A 25,847-nucleotide genomic window follows, 5' to 3' on the forward strand; every position below is an offset into this window, starting at 1 on the left:
GTGTGTCTGAGTGTGTGTGTGTGTCTGAGTGTGTGAGTGTGTATGTGTGTGTCTGAGTGTGTGAGTGTGTATGTGTGTGTCTGAGTGTGTGAGTGTGTATGTGTGTGTCTGAGTGTGTGAGTGTGTCTGAGTGTGTGAGTGTGTATGTGTGTGTCTGAGTGTGTGAGTGTGTATGTGTGTGTCTGAGTGTGTGAGTGTGTATGTGTGTGTCTGAGTGTGTGTGTGTGTGTGCGCGCGTGCGCGTGAGATAATTACCATTATAATTATCTGAACCGCTTCAAGGTCTTCTCCCCTAGGTCGACTCAGCCTCGAATGAGTACCCACTAGGGAGACAAAGGCGGCCGGGGGTGGTGCTGGCCACCCACCCCCTCGTGTGCCACGGTTCCGGCCTTCGTCATCGATGTTCCGACCGACGCCTCTGTTGTTTGTGGAGTAACTCATGCAGCCAGCTACGGCTCTATAGGGTTTTGTGTTACATGTTATACATGTTATTATTTACGTGGTTTATTCTGACAAAAATTCGGTCACAGTCCCCGTGATCACTGTTACGTTGCAATAATGGCATTATTTTTTTTGGCGATTTCGAAAACGTTTTTTTTTGTTTGGACATGTTTGTTTTGGTGTAGTACGGAGTTAGACTGACGGCCTTAATCTAAGTTGTCTTGTGGTTGTTGTTGTAGTACGGAGTTAGACTGATGGCCTTAATCTAAGTTGTCTTGTGGTTGTGGTTGTTGTAGTACGGAGTTAGACTGATGGCCTTAATCTAAGTTGTGGTTGTTGTTGTAGTACGGAGTTAGACTGATGGCCTTAATCTAAGTTGTCTTGTGGTTGTGGTTGTAGTACGGAGTTAGACTGATGGCTTTAATCTAAGTTGTCTTGTGGTTGTTGTTGTTGTAGTACGGAGTTAGACTGATGGCCTTAATCTAAAGTTGTCTTGTGGTTGTTGTTGTAGTACGGAGTTAGACTGATGGCCTTAATCTAAGTTGTGGTTGTTGTTGTAGTACGGAGTTAGACTGATGGCCTTAATCTAAAGTTGTCTTGTGGTTGTTGTTGTAGTACGGAGTTAGACTGATGGCCTTAATCTAAGTTGTCTTGTGGTTGTTGTTGTAGTACGGAGTTAGACTGAAGGCCTTAATCTAAGTTGTCTTGTGGTTGTTTATTGTAGTACGGAGTTAGACTGATGGCCTTAATCTAAGTTGTCTTGTGGTTGTTGTTGTAGTACGGAGTTAGACTGATGGCCTTAATCTAAGTTGTCTTGTGGTTGTTGTTGTAGTACGGAGTTAGACTGATGGCCTTAATCTAAGTTGTGGTTGTTGTTGTAGTACGGAGTTAGACTGATGGCCTTAATCTAAGTTGTCTTGTGGTTGTTGTTGTAGTACGGAGTTAGACTGATGGCCTTAATCTAAGTTGTCTTGTGGTTGTTGTAGTACGGAGTTAGACTGATGGCCTTAATCTAAGTTGTCTTGTGGTTGTTGTTGTAGTACGGAGTTAGACTGATGGCCTTAATCTAAGTTGTCTTGTGGTTGTTGTTGTAGTACGGAGTTAGACTGATGGCCTTAATCTAAGTTGTCTTGTGGTTGTTGTTGTAGTACGGAGTTAGACTGATGGCCTTAATCTAAGTTGTCTTGTGGTTGTTGTTGTAGTACGGAGTTAGACTGATGGCCTTAATCTAAGTTGTCTTGTGGTTGTTGTTGTAGTACGGAGTTAGACTGATGGCCTTAATCTAAGTTGTGGTTGTTGTTGTAGTACGGAGTTAGACTGATGGCCTTAATCTAAAGTTGTCTTGTGGTTGTTGTTGTAGTACGGAGTTAGACTGATGGCCTTAATCTAAGTTGTCTTGTGGTTGTTGTTGTAGTACGGAGTTAGACTGATGGCCTTAATCTAAGTTGTCTTGTGGTTGTTTATTGTAGTACGGAGTTAGACTGATGGCCTTAATCTAAGTTGTCTTGTGGTTGTTGTTGTAGTACGGAGTTAGACTGATGGCCTTAATCTAAGTTGTCTTGTGGTTGTTGTTGTAGTACGGAGTTAGACTGATGGCCTTAATCTAAGTTGTGGTTGTTGTTGTAGTACGGAGTTAGACTGATGGCCTTAATCTAAGTTGTGGTTGTTGTTGTAGTACGGAGTTAGACTGATGGCCTTAATCTAAGTTGTCTTGTGGTTGTTGTTGTAGTACGGAGTTAGACTGATGGCCTTAATCTAAGTTGTCTTGTGGTTGTTGTTGTAGTACGGAGTTAGACTGATGGCCTTAATCTAAGTTGTCTTGTGGTTGTTGTTGTAGTACGGAGTTAGACTGATGGCCTTAATCTAAGTTGTCTTGTGGTTGTTGTTGTAGTACGGAGTTAGACTGATGGCCTTAATCTAAGTTGTCTTGTGGTTGTTGTTGTAGTACGGAGTTAGACTGATGGCCTTAATCTAAGTTGTCTTGTGGTTGTTGTTGTAGTACGGAGTTAGACTGATGGCCTTAATCTAAGTTGTCTTGTGGTTGTTGTTGTAGTACGGAGTTAGACTGATGGCCTTAATCTAAGTTGTCTTGTGGTTGTTGTTGTAGTACGGAGTTAGACTGATGGCCTTAATCTAAGTTGTGGTTGTTGTTGTAGTACGGAGTTAGACTGATGGCCTTAATCTAAAGTTGTCTTGTGGTTGTTGTTGTAGTATGGAGTTAGACTGATGGCCTTAATCTAAGTTGTCTTGTGGTTGTTGTTGTAGTACGGAGTTAGACTGATGGCCTTAATCTAAGTTGTCTTGTGGTTGTTTATTGTAGTACGGAGTTAGACTGATGGCCTTAATCTAAGTTGTCTTGTGGTTGTTGTTGTAGTACGGAGTTAGACTGATGGCCTTAATCTAAGTTGTCTTGTGGTTGTTGTTGTAGTACGGAGTTAGACTGATGGCCTTAATCTAAGTTGTGGTTGTTGTTGTAGTACGGAGTTAGACTGATGGCCTTAATCTAAGTTGTGGTTGTTGTTGTAGTACGGAGTTAGACTGATGGCCTTAATCTAAGTTGTCTTGTGGTTGTTGTTGTAGTACGGAGTTAGACTGATGGCCTTAATCTAAGTTGTCTTGTGGTTGTTGTTGTAGTACGGAGTTAGACTGATGGCCTTAATCTAAGTTGTCTTGTGGTTGTTGTTGTAGTACGGAGTTAGACTGATGGCCTTAATCTAAGTTGTCTTGTGGTTGTTGTTGTAGTACGGAGTTAGACTGATGGCCTTAATCTAAGTTGTCTTGTGGTTGTTGTAGTACGGAGTTAGACTGATGGCCTTAATCTAAGTTGTCTTGTGGTTGTTGTTGTAGTACGGAGTTAGACTGATGGCCTTAATCTAAGTTGTCTTGTGGTTGTTGCTGTTGTTTGACTTTGCATCCCACTTGGATTTATTGTACACAGCGTTGGTGGTGTACGTTGCCTTTTTTCAGGAATATTTTTGCTGTGTTTTTTTATTTTTTCCATGGATCTTCTGTTTTGCACAGTCAACACAAAGTCACTTTAAGATGTATTTTTATTGTTCGTGTTCATGGTTTTTTGTTTGTTTGTTGTGGTTGCACGCGATTCAAGAGCCGGATGGCTCACAGGGCTGTACCAAAATGCGTGTGTGTGAGTGCGTGTGTGTGTGTGTGTGCGTGTGTGGGTGTGCGTGTGTGCGTGTGTGTGCATGAGTGTGTGTGTGAGTGTGTGTGAGTGTGTGAGTGTGTGTGTGTGAGTGTGTGAGTGTGTGTGCGTGTGCGTGTGTGTGAGTGTGTGTGTGTGAGTGTGTGTGTGAGTGTGTGTGCGTGTGTGTGAGTGCGTGTGTGCGTGTGTGGGTGTGCGTGCATGAGTGTGTGTGCGTGTGTGCGTGTGTGTGCGCTTGAGTGTGTAAACGTAGACCCCCTCCAAACGAAGATCTGGACACAGTGCCATCATCACTGAGCTCCTCCGGCAGCAGGCGAGGGCCGCGTTATTTGGGTCACGTAGCCCGCATGCCCAGCCACCGCTTGCTGACCCAGCAGCTTCTGTTTGGCCACATAGATTGGGGCTAGACGGGCACGACTCGGGCTGGCAAAGAGATGGACTGATGGTTGACTGAGTGGGTGGGTGGAAGAGCAGGTGGATGGGTGAGCGGGTGGGTGGATGGGTGAGTAGGTGGATTTGTGGGTTGGTGGATGAGCGGGTGGTGGATGGGTTGGTGGGTAGGTGGTTGGATGAGCAGGTGAGTGGGTAAGGAGTGGGTAAGTGGATGGGTGGGTGGGTAGTTGGGTGGCTGAGTGGGTGGGTGAGCAGGTGAGTGGGTAAGTGGATGGGTGGGTGGGTAGATGGGTGGCTGAGTGGGTAAGTGGATAGGTGGGTGGGTAGATGGGTGTGGGTGGATTTGTGGGTTGGTGGATGAGCGGGTGAGTGGATGGGTGGATTTGTGGGTGAGTGGGTGGGTGGGTGAGTAGGTGAGTGAATGGGTTGATGGGTTGGTAGGTGGGTGAATAAGCGAGTGAGTGGGAGGATGGGTGAGTGGGTGAGTGGGTAAGTGGATGGGTGAGTGGGTGAGTGAGTGAGTGAGTGGGTGACTGGGTGAGTGGGTGAGTGGGTCGGTGGGTGTGTGAGTGGGTGAGTGCATGGGTTGATGGGTTGGTGGGTGGGTGGGTGAATAAGCGAGTGAGTGGGAGGATGGGTGAGTGGGTGAGTGGGTAAGTGGATGGGTGAGTGGGTGAGTGAGTGAGTGGGTGACTGGGTGAGTGGGTGAGTGGGTCGGTGGGTGTGTGAGTGGGTGAGTGAATGGGTTGATGGGTTGGTGGGTGGGTGGGTGAATAAGCGAGTGAGTGGGAGGATGGGTGAGTGGGTGAGTGGGTAAGTGGGTAAGTGGATGGGTGAGTGGGTGAGTGAGTGAGTGGGTGACTGGGTGAGTGGGTGAGTGGGTCGGTGGGTGTGTGAGTGGGTGAGTGAATGGGTTGATGGGTTGGTGGGTGGGTGGGTGAATAAGCGAGTGAATGAGTGGGAGGATGGGTGGGTGAGTGGATGACTGGGTGGGTGGGTGAGGGGGTGAGTGAATGGGTTATTGGGTGGGTGAATAAATGAGTGAGTGGGAGGATGGGTGGGTGAGTGGATGGGTGGGTGGGCGTGTAGCACAGGCTAGATTTCAAATCACCCTTCAATTTGATCAAAATAAGAACTTGCAGTGCAACATCTCTCACGGTCCTTAAGCGGAAGATGGTGATCCAATATCCTACCCTCAGGAACAGCTTCGCATGTTTTGCCGATAATATCCAGATAAATGGCATGGGGCAATTGGTGCGATTTTAACTCAAATACTCTATTTATTTGAAGGACACTCCACGGGGGTGAGATGTTAACTACCTCGCCTGGTATGAAGGAGGTCGTGGGTTCGATCCAGAACCCTGACCATGCCTGCTGCTGTATATTTGGAGTCTGCGTCTCCCTCTGTGTGTGCTACAGTGCCGGTAGCTTTCATAGGCGCTGCTGGTGCTCCTCGCTACTAACAGCACTTGTCCCAACAGTCTGTCTATGTCTGTCATACCCACGATTAGCACGGTTGGCTACGGACGGTGCAAAAGAAGTTCAATATTCATAAACTTCACTACACTATACACTACAATCTACACTACACTATACACTACACTACTATACACTACACTATACACTACACTATACTCTACTATACACTACACTCTACACTACACTATACACTACACTATACACTACATTCTACACTATACACTACTATACACTACATTATACACTACTATACACTACACTATACACTACACTACTATAACTACACTATACACTACACTATACTCTACTATACACTACACTATACACTACACTCTACAATACACTATACACTACACTATACACTACATTCTACACTACACTGTACACTACATTATACACTACTATACACTACACTATACACTAAACTACTATAACTACACTATACACTACTATACACTACACTAGTATACACTACTATACACTACACTATACACTACACTACCATACACTACACTATACACTACACTATACACTACACTATACACAACACTATACACTACTATACACTACACTATACACTACACTATACACAACACTATACACTACTATACACTACACTATGCACTACACTATACACTAAACTATACACTACTATACAGTACACTCTACACTACTATACACTACACTATACACTACACTATGCACTACACTATGCACTATAATATACACTATACATTACACTATACACTACACTATGCACTACACTATGCACTACACTATACACTACTATACACTACACTGTACACTACACTATGCACTACACTATGCACTACAATATACACTACACTATACACTAAACTATACACTACTACACACTATACACTACACTATACACTACACTATGCACTACACTATGCACTACAATATACACTATACATTACACTATACACTACACTATACACTAAACTATACACTACTACACACTATACACTACACTATACACTACTACACACTACTACACACTATACACTATACACGAGACGAGAGAGAGAGAATGACATGGAAACGTCGACTCTCTTAAATAATCTCCTCGGCGAAGGTCACGGTGTGCTCCTAGCCGAGAGGTCGCTGACCTATCTGAGTTGTGAGATGCTGACACGGGGAATTGGGAGGGGAGCTTCAGGGGAAAGAGGGGGAGGGTGAAGAAGAGATTGGCTAAGACCATTGTCTCACTACCTAGTGTCTCACTAGCAGTGTCTCACTAGCAGTGTCTCACTAGCCAGTGTCTCACTACCCAGTGTCTCACTAGCAGTGTCTCACTAGCAGTGTCTCACTACCCAGTGTCTCACTAGCAGTGTCTCACTACCCAGTGTCTCACTACCCAGTGTCTCACTAGCAGTGTCTCACTAGCAGTGTCTCACTAGCAGTGTCTCACTACCCAGTGTCTCACTACCCAGTGTCTAACTAGCCAGTGTCTCACTACCCAGTGTCTCACCACCCAGTGTCTCACTAGCAGTGTCTCACTACCCAGTGTCTCACTACCCAGTGTCTCACTACCCAGTGTCTCACTACCCAGTGTCTCACTAGCAGTGTCTCACTAGCAGTGTCTCACTACCCAGTGTCTCACTACCCAGTGTCTCACTGGGTAGTGTCTCACTACCCAGTGTCTCACTACCCAGTGTCTCACTAGCAGTGTCTCACTACCCAGTGTCTCACTAGCAGTGTCTCACTACCCAGTGTCTCACTACCCAGTGTCTCACTGCCCAGTGTCTCACTACCAGTGTCTCACTACCCAGTGTCTCACTACCCAGTGTCTCACTAGCAGTGTCTCACTACCCAGTGTCTCACTACCCAGTGTCTCACCACCCAGTGTCTAACTAGTAGTGTCTCACTACCCAGTGTCTCACTACCCAGTGTCTTACTACCCAGTGTCTCACTAGCAGTGTCTCACTACCCAGTGTCTCACTACCCCGTGTCTAACTAGCAGTGTCTCACTACCCAGTGTCTCACTACCCAGTGTCTCAGTACCCAGTGTCTCACTACCCAGTGTCTCACTACCCAGAGTCTCACTACCCAGTGTCTCACTACCCAGTGTCTCACTACCAGTGTCTCACTACCCAGTGTCTCACTACCCAGTGTCTCATTACCCAGTGTCTCACTACCCAGTGTCTCACTACCAGTGTCTCACTACCCAGTGTCTTACTACCCAGTGTCTCACTACCCAGTGTCTCACTACCAGTGTCTCACTACCCAGAGTCTCACTACCCAGTGTCTCACTACCCAGTGTCTCACTACCCAGTGTCTCACTAGCAGTGTCTCACTACCCAGTGTCTCACTACCCAGTGTCTCACTACCAGTGTCTCACTACCCAGTGTCTCACTACCAGTGTCTCACTACCCAGTGTCTCACTACCAGTGTCTCACTACCCAGTGTCTCACTACCCAGTGTCTCACTACCCAGAGTCTCACTACCCAGTGTCTCACTACCCAGTGTCTCACTACCAGTGTCTCACTACCCAGTGTCTCACTACCCAGTGTCTCACTACCCAGTGTCTCACTACCCAGTGTCTCACTACCAGTGTCTCACTACCCAGTGTCTCACTACCCAGTGTCTCACTACCCAGTGTCTTACTACCCAGTGTCTCATTACCCAGTGTCTCACTACCCAGTGTCTCACTACCAGTGTCTCACTACCCAGTGTCTTACTACCCAGTGTCTCACTACCCAGTGTCTCACTAGCAGTGTCTCACTACCCAGTGTCTCACTACCCAGTGTCTCACTACCCAGTGTCTTACTACCCAGTGTCTCACTACCCAGTGTCTCACTAGCAGTGTCTCACTACCCAGTGTCTCACTACCATTGTCTCACTACCCAGTGTCTCACTACCCAGTGTTTGACTACCCAGTGTCTCACTACCCAGTGTCTCACTACCCAGTGTCTCACTACCAGTGTCTCACTACCCAGTGTCTCACTACCCAGTGTCTCATTACCCAGTGTCTCACTACCCAGTGTCTTACTACCCAGTGTCTCACTAGCAGTGTCTCACTAGCAGTGTCTCACTAGCAGTGTCTCACTACCCAGTGTCTCACTACCCAGTGTCTCACTACCCAGTGTCTCACTACCCAGTGTCTCACTAGCAGTGTCTCACTACCCAGTGTCTCACTACCATTGTCTCACTACCCAGTGTCTCACTACCCAGTGTTTGACTACCCAGTGTCTCACTACCCAGTGTCTCACTACCCAGTGTCTCACTACCAGTGTCTCACTACCCAGTGTCTCACTACCCAGTGTCTCATTACCCAGTGTCTCACTACCCAGTGTCTTACTACCCAGTGTCTCACTAGCAGTGTCTCACTACCCAGTGTCTCACTAGCAGTGTCTCACTACCCAGTGTCTCACTACCCAGTGTCTCACTACCCTGTGTCTCACTACCCAGTGTCTCACTACCCAGTGTCCCGTGACCTCCTCATGCACCTAGCCTGGCACAGCAGCACAACCCCTGGCACCTGCAGGGTCTGTCACGTGACCTCCTCCTCATGCACCTAGCCTGGCACAGCAGTACAACCCATGGCACCTGCAGGGTCTGTCACGTGACCTTCTCCTCATGCACCTAGCCTGGTATCAAGCGCCGTGGCGAATGGGGGTTGTTGTTGTTGGTGTTGTTGTTGTTGGTGTTGTTGGTGTTGTTGTTGTTGGTGTGGTTGTTGGTGTTGGTGGTGTTGGTGTTGTTGATGTTGTTGGTGGTGTTGTTGGTGTTGTTGTTGTTGGTGTTGTTGATGTTGTTGTTGGTGTTGTTGGTGTTGTTGATGTTGTTGGTGGTGTTGTTGGTGTTGTTGTTGGTGTTGATGTTGTTGGTGTTGTTGGTGTTGTTGTTGTTGGTGTTGTTGGTGTTGTTGTTGTTGTTGGTGTTGATGTTGTTGGTATTGTTGTTGGTGTTGTTGTTGGTGGTGTTGTTGGTGTTGTTGTTGGTGTTGATGTTGTTGGTGTTGTTGTTGGTGTTGATGTTGTTGGTGTTGATGTTGTTGGTGTTGTTGTTGTTGGTGTTGTTGGTGTTGTTGGTGTTGATGTTGTTGGTATTGTTGTTGGTGTTGTTGTTGGTGTTGTTGGTGTTGTTGGTGGTGTTGTTGGTGTTGTTGTTGTTGGTGTTGTTGTTGGTGTTGTTGGTGTTGTTGTTGGTGTTGTTGTTGTTGGTGTTGTTGTTGGTGTTGTTGGTGTTGTTGTTGGTGTTGTTGTTGTTGGTGTTGTTGGTGTTATTGTTGTTGGTGTTGTTGTTGGTGTTGTTGGTGTTGTTGGTGTTGTTGGTGTTGTTGTTGGTATTGTTGTTGGTGTTGTTGTTGGTGTTGTTGGTGTTGTTGTTGGTGTTGTTGGTGTTGATGTTGTTGTTGATGTTGTTGTTGTTGTTGATGTTGTTGGTGTTGTTGGTGTTGTTGTTGTTGGTGTTGTTGATTTTGTTGGTGTTGTTGTTGTTGTTGGTGTTGATGTTGTTGTTGGTGTTGTTGGTGTTGTTGATTTTGTTGGTGTTGTTGTTGTTGGTGTTGATGTTGTTGTTGTTGTTGGTGTTGTTGGTGTTGTTGATGTTGTTGTTGTTGATGTTGGTGTTGTTGTTGTTGGTGCGGACGGACAGCGATTGTCACTTTGCTGCCCTCTACCGACCACAGCGCGTCACGAGCACGGAGGAGGAGGCAGGGTGGGTGGGGGCTGTATCCATGGAGACGCGAGATGCAGACCCCTCCCCCAACTCGCCCCCTCCCCCACCTGCCCCCTCCCCCAACTCGCCCCCTCCCCCACCTGCCCCCTCCCCCAACTCGCCCCCTCCCCCACCTGGCCCCCTCCCCCACCTCGCCCCCTCCCCCACCTCGCCCCCTCCCCCACCTCGCCCCCTCCCCCACCTCCCCACTGTGACGTCACCGCGTGTAAGCTGGGGGTGGGTGGTGCTGGATCAGCGTCGTCATCGATTGACTCACCCGAAGTGAATAACAATCATTTGTGGAGTTGATTATCGATTATCCGGCTGTTTCCAACATTGTGTAGTGTATAGTGTAGTGTATAGCAGTGTATAGTGTATTGTAGTAGTGTAGAGTGTAGTGTAGTGTATAGTGTAGTGTATAGTAGTGTGTAGTGTAGTATAGTGTATAGTGTAGTGTATAGTAGTGTATAGTGTAGTATAGTGTATAGTATAGTGTAGTGTATAGTAGTGTATAGTGTAGTGTATAGTGTGTAGTGTATAGTGTAGTATAGTGTATAGTATAGTGTAATGTATAGTAGTGTGTAGTGTATAGTGTAGTGTATAGTAGTGTGTAGTGTAGTGTATAGTAGTGTGTAGTGTAGTGTATAGTGTAGTGTATAGTAGTGTGTAGTGTATAGTGTAGTATAGTGTATAGTGAAGTGTATAGTAGTGTGTAGTGTATAGTGTAGTATAGTGTATAGTGTAGTGTATAGTAGTGTGTAGTGTAGTGTATAGTAGTGTGTAGTGTAGTGTATAGTAGTGTGTAGTGTTGAGTGTAGTGTATAGTGTAGTGTATAGTAGTGTGTAGTGTATAGTGTAGTGTATAGTGTAGTGTATAGTAGTATGTAGTGTAGTGTATAGTAGTGTATAGTGTAGTGTATAGTAGTGTATAGTGTAGTGTATAGTGTAGTGTATAGAGGAGTGTATAGTAGTGTGTAGTGTAGTGTATAGTAGTGTGTAGTGTAGTGTCTAGTGTATAGAGGAGTGTATAGTAGTGTGTAGTGTATAGTAGTGTGTAGTGTAGTGTATAGTGTAGTGTATAGGAGTGTATAGTAGTGTGTAGTGTAGTATGCACCACACGCACAGACACACAACAACCGCCATTCCCCACGAATCGATGGTGACGTCACCACGGCGTTTGTGCCAGGCTAGGTGCACGTTGAGGCCACGTGAAGTGTCGAACACCCGCTCGCAGGACAGACCCAGGTCCCATGGGTCGACTGACTGAGATGAGTGGCCGATGCACCACCTGTACCCCCTACTGTGCCAACGTGCTGTGCTTTAGTCACCCGGCGCTCCGCTCGTTGTTGTGAGCGTCGCTCCTCCGCCCTCCGTTGTTGTTGGAGGGCGACTGCCTCCAACTGCCCAGTAGCATCCTTCACGAGCCTCCTCCACAGAGGCCGATCTTGACACCGCTGGTACCGGTCATCGGCAAGTCCGCTCAGCTCCACGTCCTCCTGTAACACATCACTCCATCTCTTCTCTAGCCCGTGCCGCGCCCGTTTAGCCCCCTCGATCCGGTCGAACAACAGCTGTTTAGGTATGCGGTGGCTGGGCATGCGGGCTACATGACCCAGCCAACGCAGCCTTGCCCGCCGGAGGAGCTCACCGATGGGACTTTATCCAGATCTTCTTTGGTTCTTTCGGTAAAGTCACGTAGAATGAGAATAAAATAATAAATTGATAAAATAAAATAACACAATAATATTCTCACGACGTTTCGGCCACAACACACGCGGCCTTCATCACAAGTGACATTCATGCAGTCACGAAAGCTTTAAATCGAATTTTATCCAGATCTTTAAATGATTTGTGAGCTCCTCACAATCCAGCCTGCAGGTTAAAACCAGATCGGATCGTAAGCAGGCCAGCCTAAATGTTTCTAATGGGCGAAGATGTTCCATTAGAGGGGTCCACTTTTCGCAAGCGTAGAGAAGGGCATAACCGAATTCGCGAGCACAAATCAGATTTGAAACACGGCAGAACGAATTCTTCTGCCGTAGCTGATCACTGTTACAACGCTGTGGGTGATCACGATATAATTTTCTCCGATACCAAAGTTCTCCGCAAACCCACGGGTTTTTATCAGAGATTTGTGCACGAGGCAATTCAGATTTACAAACACAGACACAATTTCAACTGAGAGGATGGTTTCAAATTAAGCAATCATTGGGAAGATGTTCTAAATCAAACCAAACATTAAACTAATTTTCAATGGTACGGTATATTTATTCAAGTAGTGGTATCCCAAACTTTCACAGCAGCTTATTTCCCTTCACACCAACATCATGTAAACTCCCCCCCCCCCCACCACCATGCCGGTCCAGTACATCACTGTTATGCTAATTACTTTGTCAAGGCGTTTTGTTTTCTCCCACACAGCTTAAAGGACGCGACCTGGGCTTGGCTGTCTTCACTCCAACGCTGTCCTCTGGACAGTCCAGTCCCTTCACCTGATGAAGGCCACTTGTGTTGTGGCCGAAACGTCGTGAGAATTTTGTTATTTTATTTTTTACCTACTACGTGCCTTTACCGAATAGAAGCAAAGAGAAAGGGAATGACCGTGGCCGAGAAGACCTGAAGCTTAGTGCGGAGCGATAGACCAGGCAGCTTCCACACAGCGTCACGCAGCCGATGAAAAGATATTGCCGCTCGACTGATTCGGAGTGAGACCTCTGCTGTCAAACCTGGGCCGGTCACGAGGTATGGGACACTCTCCACTTTCTCCACAACTGCCCCATCACCCCTACACACACACTTACACACATACACACACAGACACGTGTACACACACACACCTACACACACCTACACCTACAACAACAACCGCCATTCACCACTAAGTGGCGGTGACATCACCACGACGCTTGTGCCAGGCTATGTGCACCCTGAGGCCACGTGAAGTGTCGAACGCCCGCTGGCAGGAGGTCACGGGGCAGACCCAGGTGCCACGGGTCGACTGAGATGACTGGCTGATGCACCACCTGTGCCCCCTACTGTGCCAACCTGCTGTGCTTTAGCCACCCGGCGCTCCGCTCGTTGTTGTGAGCGTCGCTCCTCCGCCCTCCGTTGTTGTTGGAGGGCGACTACCTCCAACTGCCCAGTAGCGTCCTTCACGAGCCTCCTCCACAGAGGCCGATCTTGACACCGCTGGTACCAGTCATCGGCAAGTCCACTCAGCTCCACGCCCTCCTGTACCACATCACTCCATCTCTTATCTAGCCCGTGCCGCGCCCGTTTAGCCCCCTCAATCCGGCCGAACAAAAGCTGTTTCGGCATGCGGTGGCTGGGCATGCGTGCTACATGACCCAGCCATCGCAGCCTTGCCCGCCGGAGGAGCTCACCGATGGGACCTTGCCCAGATCTTTCAAAGATTTGTGAGCTCCTCACACAATCCAGTCTGGTTAACCCCAGGATGGACCGTAGGCAGGCCAGCCTAAATGTTTCTAACCGGCGAAGATGTTCCATTAGGGGGGTCCACGTTTCGCAAGCGTAGAGAAGGGAGGGAATGACCGTGGCCGAGAAGACCTGAAGCTTACTGCGGAGCGACAGACCAGGTAGCTTCCACACAGCGTTATGCAAGCGATGAAAAGATATTGCCGCTCGACTGATTCGGAGTGAGACCTCTGCTGTTAAACTGGAGCCGGTCATAAGCACACCTACACACACCTACACACACACCTACACACACCTACGCACACCTACACACACACTTACACCTACACAAACTTACACAAACATACACACACATACACACACACAGACACGTGTACACACACACAGACACACACACAACAACACAACAACAACAACCGCCATTCGCCACTAAGTGGCGGTGACGTCACCACGACGCTTGTGCTAGGCCATGTGCACCTTGAGGCCACGTGAAGTGTCGAACTCCCGCTGGCAGGTCACGGGGCAGACCCAGGTGCCACGGGTCGACTGACTAAGATGACTGAGATGACTGGCTGATGCACCACCTGTGCCCCCTACTGTGCCAACCTGCTGTGCTTTAGTCACCTACACAGACACACACGTACACACACTGGGGTGGTTTATTTATAACTTCACATAGCCCCAAGTGCTGAGCCATGCGACTCAAACTTCAGGTTTCCGTGACTCAGCCAAAGAGAGTTGAAGAATCTCCTGACCGAGCATATTTGTGTTGGTGGCAAATGTGTAGAAGTTTATTTAATTCGTTTCTCTCTTCGTGCCGTCTTGGAATGCATCCCAGAGGATGATGTATCTGTGTGTTTGTGTGTGTGTGTCTGTGTGTTTGTGTGTATCTGTGTGTGCATCTGTGTGTGTGTGTGTCTGTGTGTTTGTGTCTGGCACAGTAGGGGGTACAGGTGGTGCATCAGCCACTCATCTCAGTCAGTCAACCCGTGGCACCTGCTGGGTCTGCCCCGTGACCTCCTGCCAGCGAGCCTTCGACACTTCACGTGGCCTCAAAGTGCACCTAGCCTGGCACAGGCGCCGTGGCGAATAGCGGTTGTTGTGTGTGTGTCTGTGATGTGTCAGTTGTGGAGAGAGTGGAGAGTTTTCCATACCTGAGCAGTGTGCTCATGACCGGCTCCGGTTTGACAGCAGAGGTCTCACTCCAAATCAGTCGAGCGGCAATATCTTTTCATCGGTTGCGTAACGCTGTGTGGAAGCTACCTGGTCTGTCGCTCCGCACTAAGCTTCAGGTCTTCTCGGCCACGGTCATTCCCTCCCTTCTCTACGCTTGCGAAACGTGGACACCCCCCCCCCCCTAATGGAACATCTTCGCCGGTTAGAAACATTCAGGCTGGCCCTGCCTACGTGAACAGAACGTGCCAATGTTCTGTTCACGTGACCAACCTTACGTGATAAACCTCAAGTTGCAAACCCCTTGCAAGACGGCCGTGTCGGGCGGTGGACGGGTTCAACGACACGTTCACATAGAGGGTCCCTCAAACAAATGTCAACACTTACACGGGACTATGGTTTGTAACGGAGAGAGAACGCTTCATACCGCACTGTGAACGTGATAACGGATGTAACGTCGATGGCATGAACAAGTCAAAGGGTCTCCCGCTCGTTCGGCATCGTTGTCAACGCGCGTCTCGAATCTTCTCCAGGTGGTCTCCAGAGCCCGGAGGATGCACAAATTCTTGCAGCAGCAGCAGCAGCTGCAGCAGCCACAGCAGAGGCCGAAGCAGCAGCAGTCAGCAGCAGCCAAAGCAGCAGCAGCAGCAGTCAGCAGCAGCAGTCGAAGCAGCAGCAGCAGAGGTCGAAGCAGCAGCAGCAGCAGCAGACGAAGCAGCAGTCAGCAGCAGAGGCCGAAGCAGCAGCAGCAGCAGACGAAGCAGCAGTCAGCAGCAGCAGTCAGCAGCAGCAGCAGCAGCAGAGGCCGAAGCAGCAGCAGCAGCAGTCAGCAGCAGCAGCAGCAGCAGACGAAGCAGCAGTCAGCAGCAGAGGCCGAAGCAGCAGCAGCAGCAGACGAAGCAGAGGCCGAAGCAGCAGCAGCAGACGAAGCAGAGGCCGAAGCAGCAGCAGCAGACGAAGCAGCAGTCAGCCGCAGCAGCAGTCAGCAGCCGCAGCCGTGGTCCAGTACTCTAGTAATGGTGCAAATGCGGAATCACTGAACCGGAATTGGTCGCCTCGAAAGCCTTTCGCGCGTGGCCCTTGAAAGCGCGGGGCCCGTAGCACTTGTGGAGACTCTAGCTGCTGGGATAATCCGGCGCTGGCTGGGCCGTGTCGGCGTCACGATGCACCTCTAACGCTGACAGCCCCTCCACCCCTACCCCTCCCCCGCCCTACCTGGGATTCCGTCTGCGACACGAAGACCTTTCACGGCGCTCCGATCTCATCACACGAGCGATCTCCATCAGGTGTGACAGCCACAGCGAGGACAAAAAACATTTCGCCGTGGGTTGTCCCACCCGATGAAGCTCGCTCGTGTAGCGATCGGAAACGTCGCGATGTTGCTCCGCTTCTTTCTCCTTCTAACTGCTACGTGATGACTTCACCGAAACGAAAGCTTCCAATCAAGAGCTTGCCGGCTCTTCGGATTTCTCGCGGCGGCAGTCGTCACGTTTTCCCGAGGGCGCTCTGCAGACGCTGGTGCACCGCGTCTGGCGCGAGACGCCCAGCGGCCAGACGCACCACTTTCTGCCTGGAGCGAGCGCCCTGCGGGGAGACACGCGGAGGGAGACACAGACAGAGACAGACAGAGAGAGACAGAGACAGACACAGATAGACAGAGAGAGACAGAGAGAGACAGAGAGAGACAGAGAGAGACAGAGAGAGACAGAGACAGACAGAGACACACACAGACAGAGACACAGACAGACAGAGACAGACAGAGACAGACAGAGACACATACAGACAGAGACACAGACAGACAGAGAGAGACAGAGAGAGACAGAGACAGACAGAGAGAGACAGAGACAGACAGAGGCAGACAGAGAGAGACAGAGACAGACAGAGACAGACAGAGAGAGACAGAGACAAACAGAGACACAGACAGACAGAGACACAGACAGACAGAGACACAGACAGAGAGAGACAGAGACACAGACAGAGACACAGACAGAGAGAGACAGAGACAGACAGAGAGAGACAGAGACAGACAGAGACACAGACAGACAGAGACACAGACAGACAGAGAGAGACACAGACAGAGACAGACAGAGATAGGCACAGACAAACAGAGACAAACAGAGACACAGATAGACAGAGACACAGACAGACAGAGACAGACAGAGAGAGACAGAGAGAGACAGAGACAGACAGAGACACAGACAGAGAGAGACAGAGACAGACAGAGAGAGACAGAGACAGACAGAGACACAGACAGACAGAGACCGAGAGAGACAGACAGAGACAGACAGAGGCAGACAGAGATAGGCACAGACAAACAGAGACAAACAGAGACACAGATAGACAGAGACACAGACAGACAGAGACAGACAGAGAGAGACAGAGAGAGACAGAGACACAGACAGACAGAGACACAGACAGAGAGAGACAGAGACAGACAGAGAGAGACAGAGACAGACAGAGACACAGACAGACAGAGAGAGACAGAGACAGACAGAGACACAGACAGACAGAGAGAGACAGAGACAAACAGAGAGAGACAGAGACAGACAGACACAGACAGAGAGGGACAGAGACAAACAGAGAGAGACAGAGACAGACAGAGACACAGACAGACAGAGACCGAGAGAGACAGACAGAGACAGACAGAGGCAGACAGAGAGAGACAGAGACAGACAGAGACACAGACAGAGAGAGACAGAGACAGACAGACAGAGACAAACAGAGACACAGACAGACAGAGACACAGACAGACAGAGAGAGACAGAGACAGACACAGACAGACAGAGACAGACACAGACAGACACAGACAGACAGAGACACAGACAGAGAGAGACAGAGACAGACAGAGACAGACAGAGACAGACAGAGACAGACACAGACAGACAGAGACACAGACAGAGAGAGACAGAGACAGACAGAGACACAGACAGACAGAGACACAGACAGACAGAGAGAGACAGAGACAGACAGAGACAGAGACAGACAGAGACAGACACAGACAGACAGAGACACAGACAGAGACAGACAGAGATAGGCACAGACAAACAGAGACAAACAGAGACACAGATAGACAGAGACACAGACAGACAGAGACCGAGAGAGACAGAGACAGACAGAGACAGACAGAGACACAGACAGACAGAGACCGAGAGAGACAGACAGAGACAGACAGAGACAGAGGGAGACAGAGACAGAGACAGACAGAGACAGACAGAGGCAGACACAGACAGACAGAGACACAGACAGACAGAGACCGAGAGACAGACAGAGACAGACAGAGACAGAGGGAGACAGAGACAGACAGAGACAGACAGAGGCAGACAGAGACAGACAGAGACACAGACAGACAGAGACCGAGAGAGACAGAGACAGAGAGAGACACAGACAGACAGAGACACAGACAGACAGAGACCGAGAGAGACAGAGACAGAGAGAGACACAGACAGACAGAGACACAGACAGACAGAGACAGACAGAGACAGAGGGAGACAGAGACAGACAGAGACAGACAGAGACAGACAGAGACACAGACAGACAGAGACAGACAGAGGCAGAGAGAGATAGAGACAGACAGAGACAGAGACACAGACAGACAGAGACACAGACAGACAGAGACACAGACAGACAGAGACACAGACAGACAGAGACAGACAGAGACAGACAGAGACACAGACAGACAGAGACAGACAGAGACACAGACAGACACAGACAGAGACAGACAGAGGCAAGGCCAATTAGCAGAGGAATCATCAAGTCTCTGCATTAACCACACACACATGCACAAAGATCCCCCCGGTATAGCCTTAACAGACTGTAGGGGCAAGTGCTGTTAGCGAGCACCTATGAAGGCCGGTAACGGTACACGAGGTGGTGGGTGGCCAGCACCACGCCCGGCCGCCTTTGTCTCCCCAGGGGCGATGTTTACTGCACACCGCACCAGGCACTCATTCGAGGCCGAGTCGATCCTTGGGGGAGGCCCAGGACCGGTTCAGATAATGGTCACCGGCGTCGACCATGAGCGGGAATTGAACCCGGGTCGACGGGTTCACAGCACAGGGTGGCGCTAACCGCTGCACCACCGCTCACACAGACACAGGGTGCTGGTGGTGAACATGGGCACACACACACACTGCTGTTGTCTTCCGTGGGAAAAAAGTAACTATAACGTTACATGGCGCTGCCTTTAATAATGATGCAATTATGCTGTATAGCAAATATACCGCAGGGGGCCAGGGAGTATTCGTCAGGGTCCGGGATCGAACCCACGACCTCCTGCGTACCAGGCGAGGTAGTCAACATCTCACGAGCTACAGTGGCTACAGGCATCGTCAGAGTCCGGGATCGAACCCACGCACTCCTGCGTACCAGGCGAGGTAGTCAACATCTCACGAGCTACAGTGAGCTACAGGTGTCGTCAGGGTCGGGGATCGAACCCACGACCTCCTGCGTACCAGGCGAGGTAGTCAACATCTCACGAGCTACAGTGAGCTACAGGTGTCGTCAGGGTCGGGGATCGAACCCACGACCTCCTGCGTACCGGGCGAGGTCGTCAACATCTGGGGGGAGGGGGAGGGGGGCACGCATCACACTAACTACAGGGTGGTTAAATTTCGATTTAAAGCCGTCGTGACTGCAAGGATCCGTCGTCTTTGGTTCTTTCGGTAAAGTCACCGCGTTAGAAGGGAAACAATAAAATAATAACAATATAAAACAATATTAATTCTCTTCTTTGGTTCTTTCGGTAAAGTCACCGCCACCACCACGTAGAATGAGAATAAAATAATGAATTGATAAAATAATATAAAATATAACACGATAAAATTCTCACGGCGTTTCGGCCACAACACAAGCGGCCTTCATCAGGTGAAGGGAACGAGACTGTCCTCCAGACAGTCCCACTGTCCTCCAGACAGTCTCGTTCCCTTCACCTGATGAAGGCCGCTTGTGTTGTGGCCGAAACGTCGCGAGAATTTTATCGTGTTATATTTTATATTATTTTATCAATTCATTATTTTGTTCTCATTCCACGTGGTGGTGGTGGTGGTGGTGGCGACTTCACAGGGCGGTTGTCTAGCCTGCAGAGCCGCTGGGCCCGATAACGACGTCGCCCTGACGTCGCTTCCCGACGTCGCTTCCTGACGTCGCCCCCCGACGTCGCCCTGACGTCGCCCCCTGACGTCGCCCTGACGTCGCCCCCCCGACGTCGCCCCCCGACGTCAGGCCGACGTCACCCCGACGTCGGCCTGACGTCGCTTCCTGACGTCGCCCCGACGTCGCTTCCTGACGTCGCCCTGACGTCGCTTCCTGACGTCGCCCCCCGACGTCGCCCTGACGTCGCCCCGACGTCGCCCCGACGTCGCCCCCTGACGTCGCTTTCTGACGTCGCCCCCCGACGTCGCCCTGACGTCGCCCCCCGACGTCGCCCTGACGTCGCCCCCCGACGTCGCCCACCTTGTCAAGGGCCAGGTCCCCCCTGCGCACGCCGAGGGCGGCGGCGAGGAAGCGGAGGAGCTCCGAGTTGGCGGCGCCGTCCATGGGGGCCGCCGAGACGGAGACGGAGACGGAGCCCCCCGGCTCGTCCTCCACGGCTGCAACGCGGCGGGCGACACACACACACAGGGTGACACACACACACAGGGTGACACACACACACAGTGGGTGACACACACACACACAGGGTGACACACACACACACACAGTGGGTGACACACACACACACAGGGTGACACACACACACAGGGTGACACACACACAGGGTGACACACACACACAGTGGGCGACACACACAGGGTGACACACACACAGTGGGTGACACACACACACACACAGGGTGACACACACACAGTGGGTGACACACACACAGTGGGTGACACACACACAGTGGGTGACACACACACAGTGGGTGACACACACACACACACAGTGGGTGACACACACACACACACAGTGGGTGACACACACACACACACAGTGGGTGACACACACACACACAGTGGGTGACACACACACACACAGGGTGACACACACACACACACAGTGGGTGACACACACACAGTGGGTGACACACACACACAGTGGGTGACACACACACACAGGGTGACACACACAGTGGGTGACACACACACACAGTGGGTGACACACACACAGTGGGTGACACACACACACAGTGGGTGACACACACACAGTGGGTGACACACACACAGTGGGTGACACACACACACAGTGGGTGACACACACACAGTGGGTGACACACACACACACAGTGGGTGACACACACACACAGTGGGTGACACACACACAGTGGGTGACACACACACACAGTGGGTGACACACACACACACACAGTGGGTGACACACACACACACAGTGGGTGACACACACACACACAGTGGGTGACACACACAGTGGGTGACACACACACAGGGTGACACACACACAGTGGGTGACACACACACAGTGGGTGACACACACACAGTGGGTGACACACACACACACAGGGTGACACACACACACAGGGTGACACACACAGTGGGTGACACACACACAGTGGGTGACACACACACACAGTGGGTGACACACACACAGTGGGTGACACACACACACACAGTGGGTGACACACACACAGTGGGTGACACACACACAGTGGGTGACACACACACACACAGTGGGTGACACACACACAGTGGGTGACACACACAGTGGGTGACACACACAGTGGGTGACACACACACACACAGTGGGTGACACACACACAGGGTGACACACACACAGTGGGTGACACACACACAGTGGGTGACACACACACACACAGTGGGTGACACACACACACAGGGTGACACACACAGTGGGTGACACACACACAGGGTGACACACACACAGGGTGACACACACACAGGGTGACACACACACAGTGGGTGACACACACACAGTGGGTGACACACACACAGTGTGTGACACACACACAGTGAGTGACACACACAGGGTGACACACACACAGTGGGTGACACACACACAGTGGGTGACACACACACAGTGGGTGACACACACAGTGGGTGACACACACACAGTGGGTGACACACACACACACAGTGGGTGACACACACACAGTGGGTGACACACACACAGTGGGTGACACACACACACACAGGGTGACACACACACAGTGGGTGACACACACACACAGTGGGTGACACACACAGTGGGTGACACACACACAGGGTGACACACACAGTGGGTGACACACACACAGTGGGTGACACACACACACACAGTGGGTGACACACACACAGTGGGTGACACACACACACACAGTGGGTGACACACACACAGTGGGTGACACACACACACAGGGTGACACACACAGTGGGTGACACACACACACACACAGTGGGTGACACACACACAGGGTGACACACACACACACAGTGGGTGACACACACACAGGGTGACACACACACACAGTGGGTGACACACACACACACAGTGGGTGACACACACACAGTGGGTGACACACACACACACAGTGGGTGACACACACAGGGAGGGTGACACACACAGGGTGACACACACACACACAGGGTGACACACACACAGTGGGTGACACACACACACACAGTGGATGACACACACACAGTGGGTGACACACACACAGTGGGTGACACACACACAGTGGGTGACACACACACAGTGGGTGACACACACACACAGTGGGTGACACACACACACAGTGGGTGACACACACACAGTGGGTGACACACACACAGTGGGTGACACACACAGTGGGTGACACACACACACACAGTGGGTGACACACACACAGGGTGACACACACACACAGGGTGACACACACACAGTGGGTGACACACACACAGGGTGACACACACACAGGGTGACACACACACAGGGTGACACACACACAGTGGGTGACACACACACAGTGGGTGACACACACAGTGTGTGACACACACACAGTGGGTGACACACACAGGGTGACACACACAGGGTGACACACACACAGTGGGTGACACACACACACAGTGGGTGACACACACACAGTGGGTGACACACACAGTGGGTGACACACACACACACAGTGGGTGACACACACACAGTGGGTGACACACACAGGGTGACACACACACAGTGGGTGACACACACACAGTGGGTGACACACACACAGTGGGTGACACACACAGTTGGTGACACACACACAGTGGGTGACACACACACAGTGGGTGACACACACACAGTGGGTGACACACACACATGGTGACACACACACAGTGGGTGACACACACACACAGGGTGACACACACACAGTGGGTGACACACACACACACAGTGGGTAACACACACACAGTGGGTGACACACACACAGGGTGACACACACAGTGGGTGACACACACACAGTGGGTGACACACACACACACACAGTGGGTGACACACACACAGTGGGTGACACACACACACACAGTGGGTGACACACACACAGTGGGTGACACACACACAGGGTGACACACACAGTGGGTGACACACACACACACAGTGGGTGACACACACACAGGGTGACACACACACACACAGTGGGTGACACACACACACAGGGTGACACACACGCACACAGTGGGTGACACACACACACACACAGTGGGTGACACACACACACAGTGGGTGACACACACACACACAGTGGGTGACACACACAGGGTGGGTGACACACACAGGGTGACACACACACACACAGGGTGACACACACACAGTGGGTGACACACACACACACACAGTGGGTGACACACACACAGTGGGTGACACACACACAGTGGGTGACACACACACACACACAGTGGGTGACACACACACACAGTGGGTGACACACACACAGTGGGTGACACACACACACACAGTGGGTGACACACACACAGTGGGTGACACACACACACACAGTGGGTGACACACACACAGTGGGTGACACACACACACACAGTGGGTGAAACACACACACACACACACACAGGGTGACACACACACACACAGTGGGTGACACACACACAGTGGGTGACACACACACACACAGTGGGTGAAACACACACACAGGGTGACACACACACAGTGGGTGACACACACACAGTGGGTGACACACACACACAGGGTGACACACACACAGTGGGTGACACACACACACACACAGTGGGTGACACACACACAGTGGGTGACACACACACAGGGTGACACACACAGTGGGTGACACACACACAGTGGGTGACACACACACACACACAGTGGGTGACACACACACACACACACAGTGGGTGACACACACACACACAGTGGGTGACACACACACACAGGGTGACACACACACAGTGGGTGACACACACACACACAGTGGGTGACACACACACACACAGGGTGACACACACACACACAGTGGGTGACACACACACACACACAGTGGGTGACACACACACACACACACAGTGGGTGACACACACACAGTGGGTGACACACACACAGTGGGTGAGACACACACAGTGGGTGACACACACACAGTGGGTGACACACACACACACACACAGTGGGTGACACACACACACACAGTGGGTGACACACACACACACAGTGGGTGACACACACACAGTGGGTGACACACACAGGGTGACACACACACAGTGGGTGACACACACACACACAGTGGGTGACACACACACAGTGGGTGACACACACACAGTGGGTGACACACACACACACACACAGTGGGTGACACACACAGTGGGTGACACACACACACACAGTGGGTGACACACACAGTGGGTGACACACACACAGTGGGTGACACACACACAGTGGGTGACACACACACAGTGGGTGACACACACACACACACAGTGGGTGACACACACACACACAGTGGGTGACACACACACAGTGGGTGACACACACACAGTGGGTGACACACACACACACAGTGGGTGACACACACACAGTGGGTGACACACACAGTGGGTGACACACACACACACACAGTGGGTGACACACACACACACAGTGGGTGACACACACACAGTGGGTGACACACACACACAGTGGGTGACACACACACACACAGTGGGTGACACACACACAGTGGGTGACACACACACACACAGTGGGTGACACACACACACACACAGTGGGTGACACACACACACAGTGGGTGACACACACACACACAGTGGGTGACACACACACACACAGTGGGTGACACACACACACAGTGGGTGACACACACACAGTGGGTGACACACACACACACAGTGGGTGACACACACACAGGGTGACACACACACACAGTGGGTGACACACACACAGTGGGTGACACACACACACACAGTGGGTGACACACACACAGTGGGTGACACACACACAGTGGGTGACACACACACACACAGTGGGTGACACACACACAGTGGGTGACACACACACACACAGTGGGTGACACACACACACACACAGTGGGTGACACACACACAGTGGGTGACACACACAGGGTGACACACACACAGTGGATGACACACACACACACACAGTGGGTGACACACACACAGGGTGACACACACACACACAGTGGGTGACACACACACAGTGGGTGACACACACACACACACAGTGGGTGACACACACACACACAGTGGGTGACACACACACACACAGTGGGTGACACACACACAGTGGGTGACACACACACACAGTGGGTGACACACACACAGTGGGTGACACACACAGTGGGTGACACACACACAGTGGGTGACACACACACACACAGTGGGTGACACACACACAGTGGGTGACACACACACACACAGTGGGTGACACACACACAGTGGGTGACACACACACAGTAGGTGACACACACACAGTGGGTGACACACACACACACAGTGGGTGACACACACACACAGTGGGTGACACACACACACACAGTGGGTGACACACACACACAGTGGGTGACACACACAGTGGGTGACACACACACAGTGGGTGACACACACACAGGGTGAAACACACACACACAGTGGGTGACACACACACACAGGGTGACACA

At 51.0% G+C, this 25,847-nt stretch overlaps 1 protein-coding gene across 1 annotated transcript in view; it reads right to left on the minus strand.

Annotated features, from left to right (window-relative positions):
• Positions 1–12,406: 12,406 nt before the first annotated feature.
• C79H15orf40 (chromosome 79 C15orf40 homolog) overlaps positions 12,407–25,847 on the minus strand; it is a 112,032-nt gene continuing 98,591 nt past the window's right edge. The window contains exons 3-4 of the mRNA XM_032981189.2: positions 20,219–20,355; positions 12,407–16,351 (exon numbers count right to left, since the gene is read on the minus strand). Of these exons, the coding sequence (XP_032837080.2) occupies positions 16,253–16,351; positions 20,219–20,355 (236 nt within the window). The 3' untranslated portion in view covers positions 12,407–16,252. The remainder of the gene's footprint in view (positions 16,352–20,218; positions 20,356–25,847) is intronic.

Source organism: Petromyzon marinus, chromosome 79 (genome assembly GCF_048934315.1).
Source record: "Petromyzon marinus isolate PM22_M1 ecotype Great Lakes invasive population chromosome 79, UKy_Petmar_22M1.pri1.0, whole genome shotgun sequence".
Classification (NCBI taxonomy): Eukaryota; Metazoa; Chordata; class Hyperoartia; order Petromyzontiformes; family Petromyzontidae; genus Petromyzon; species Petromyzon marinus.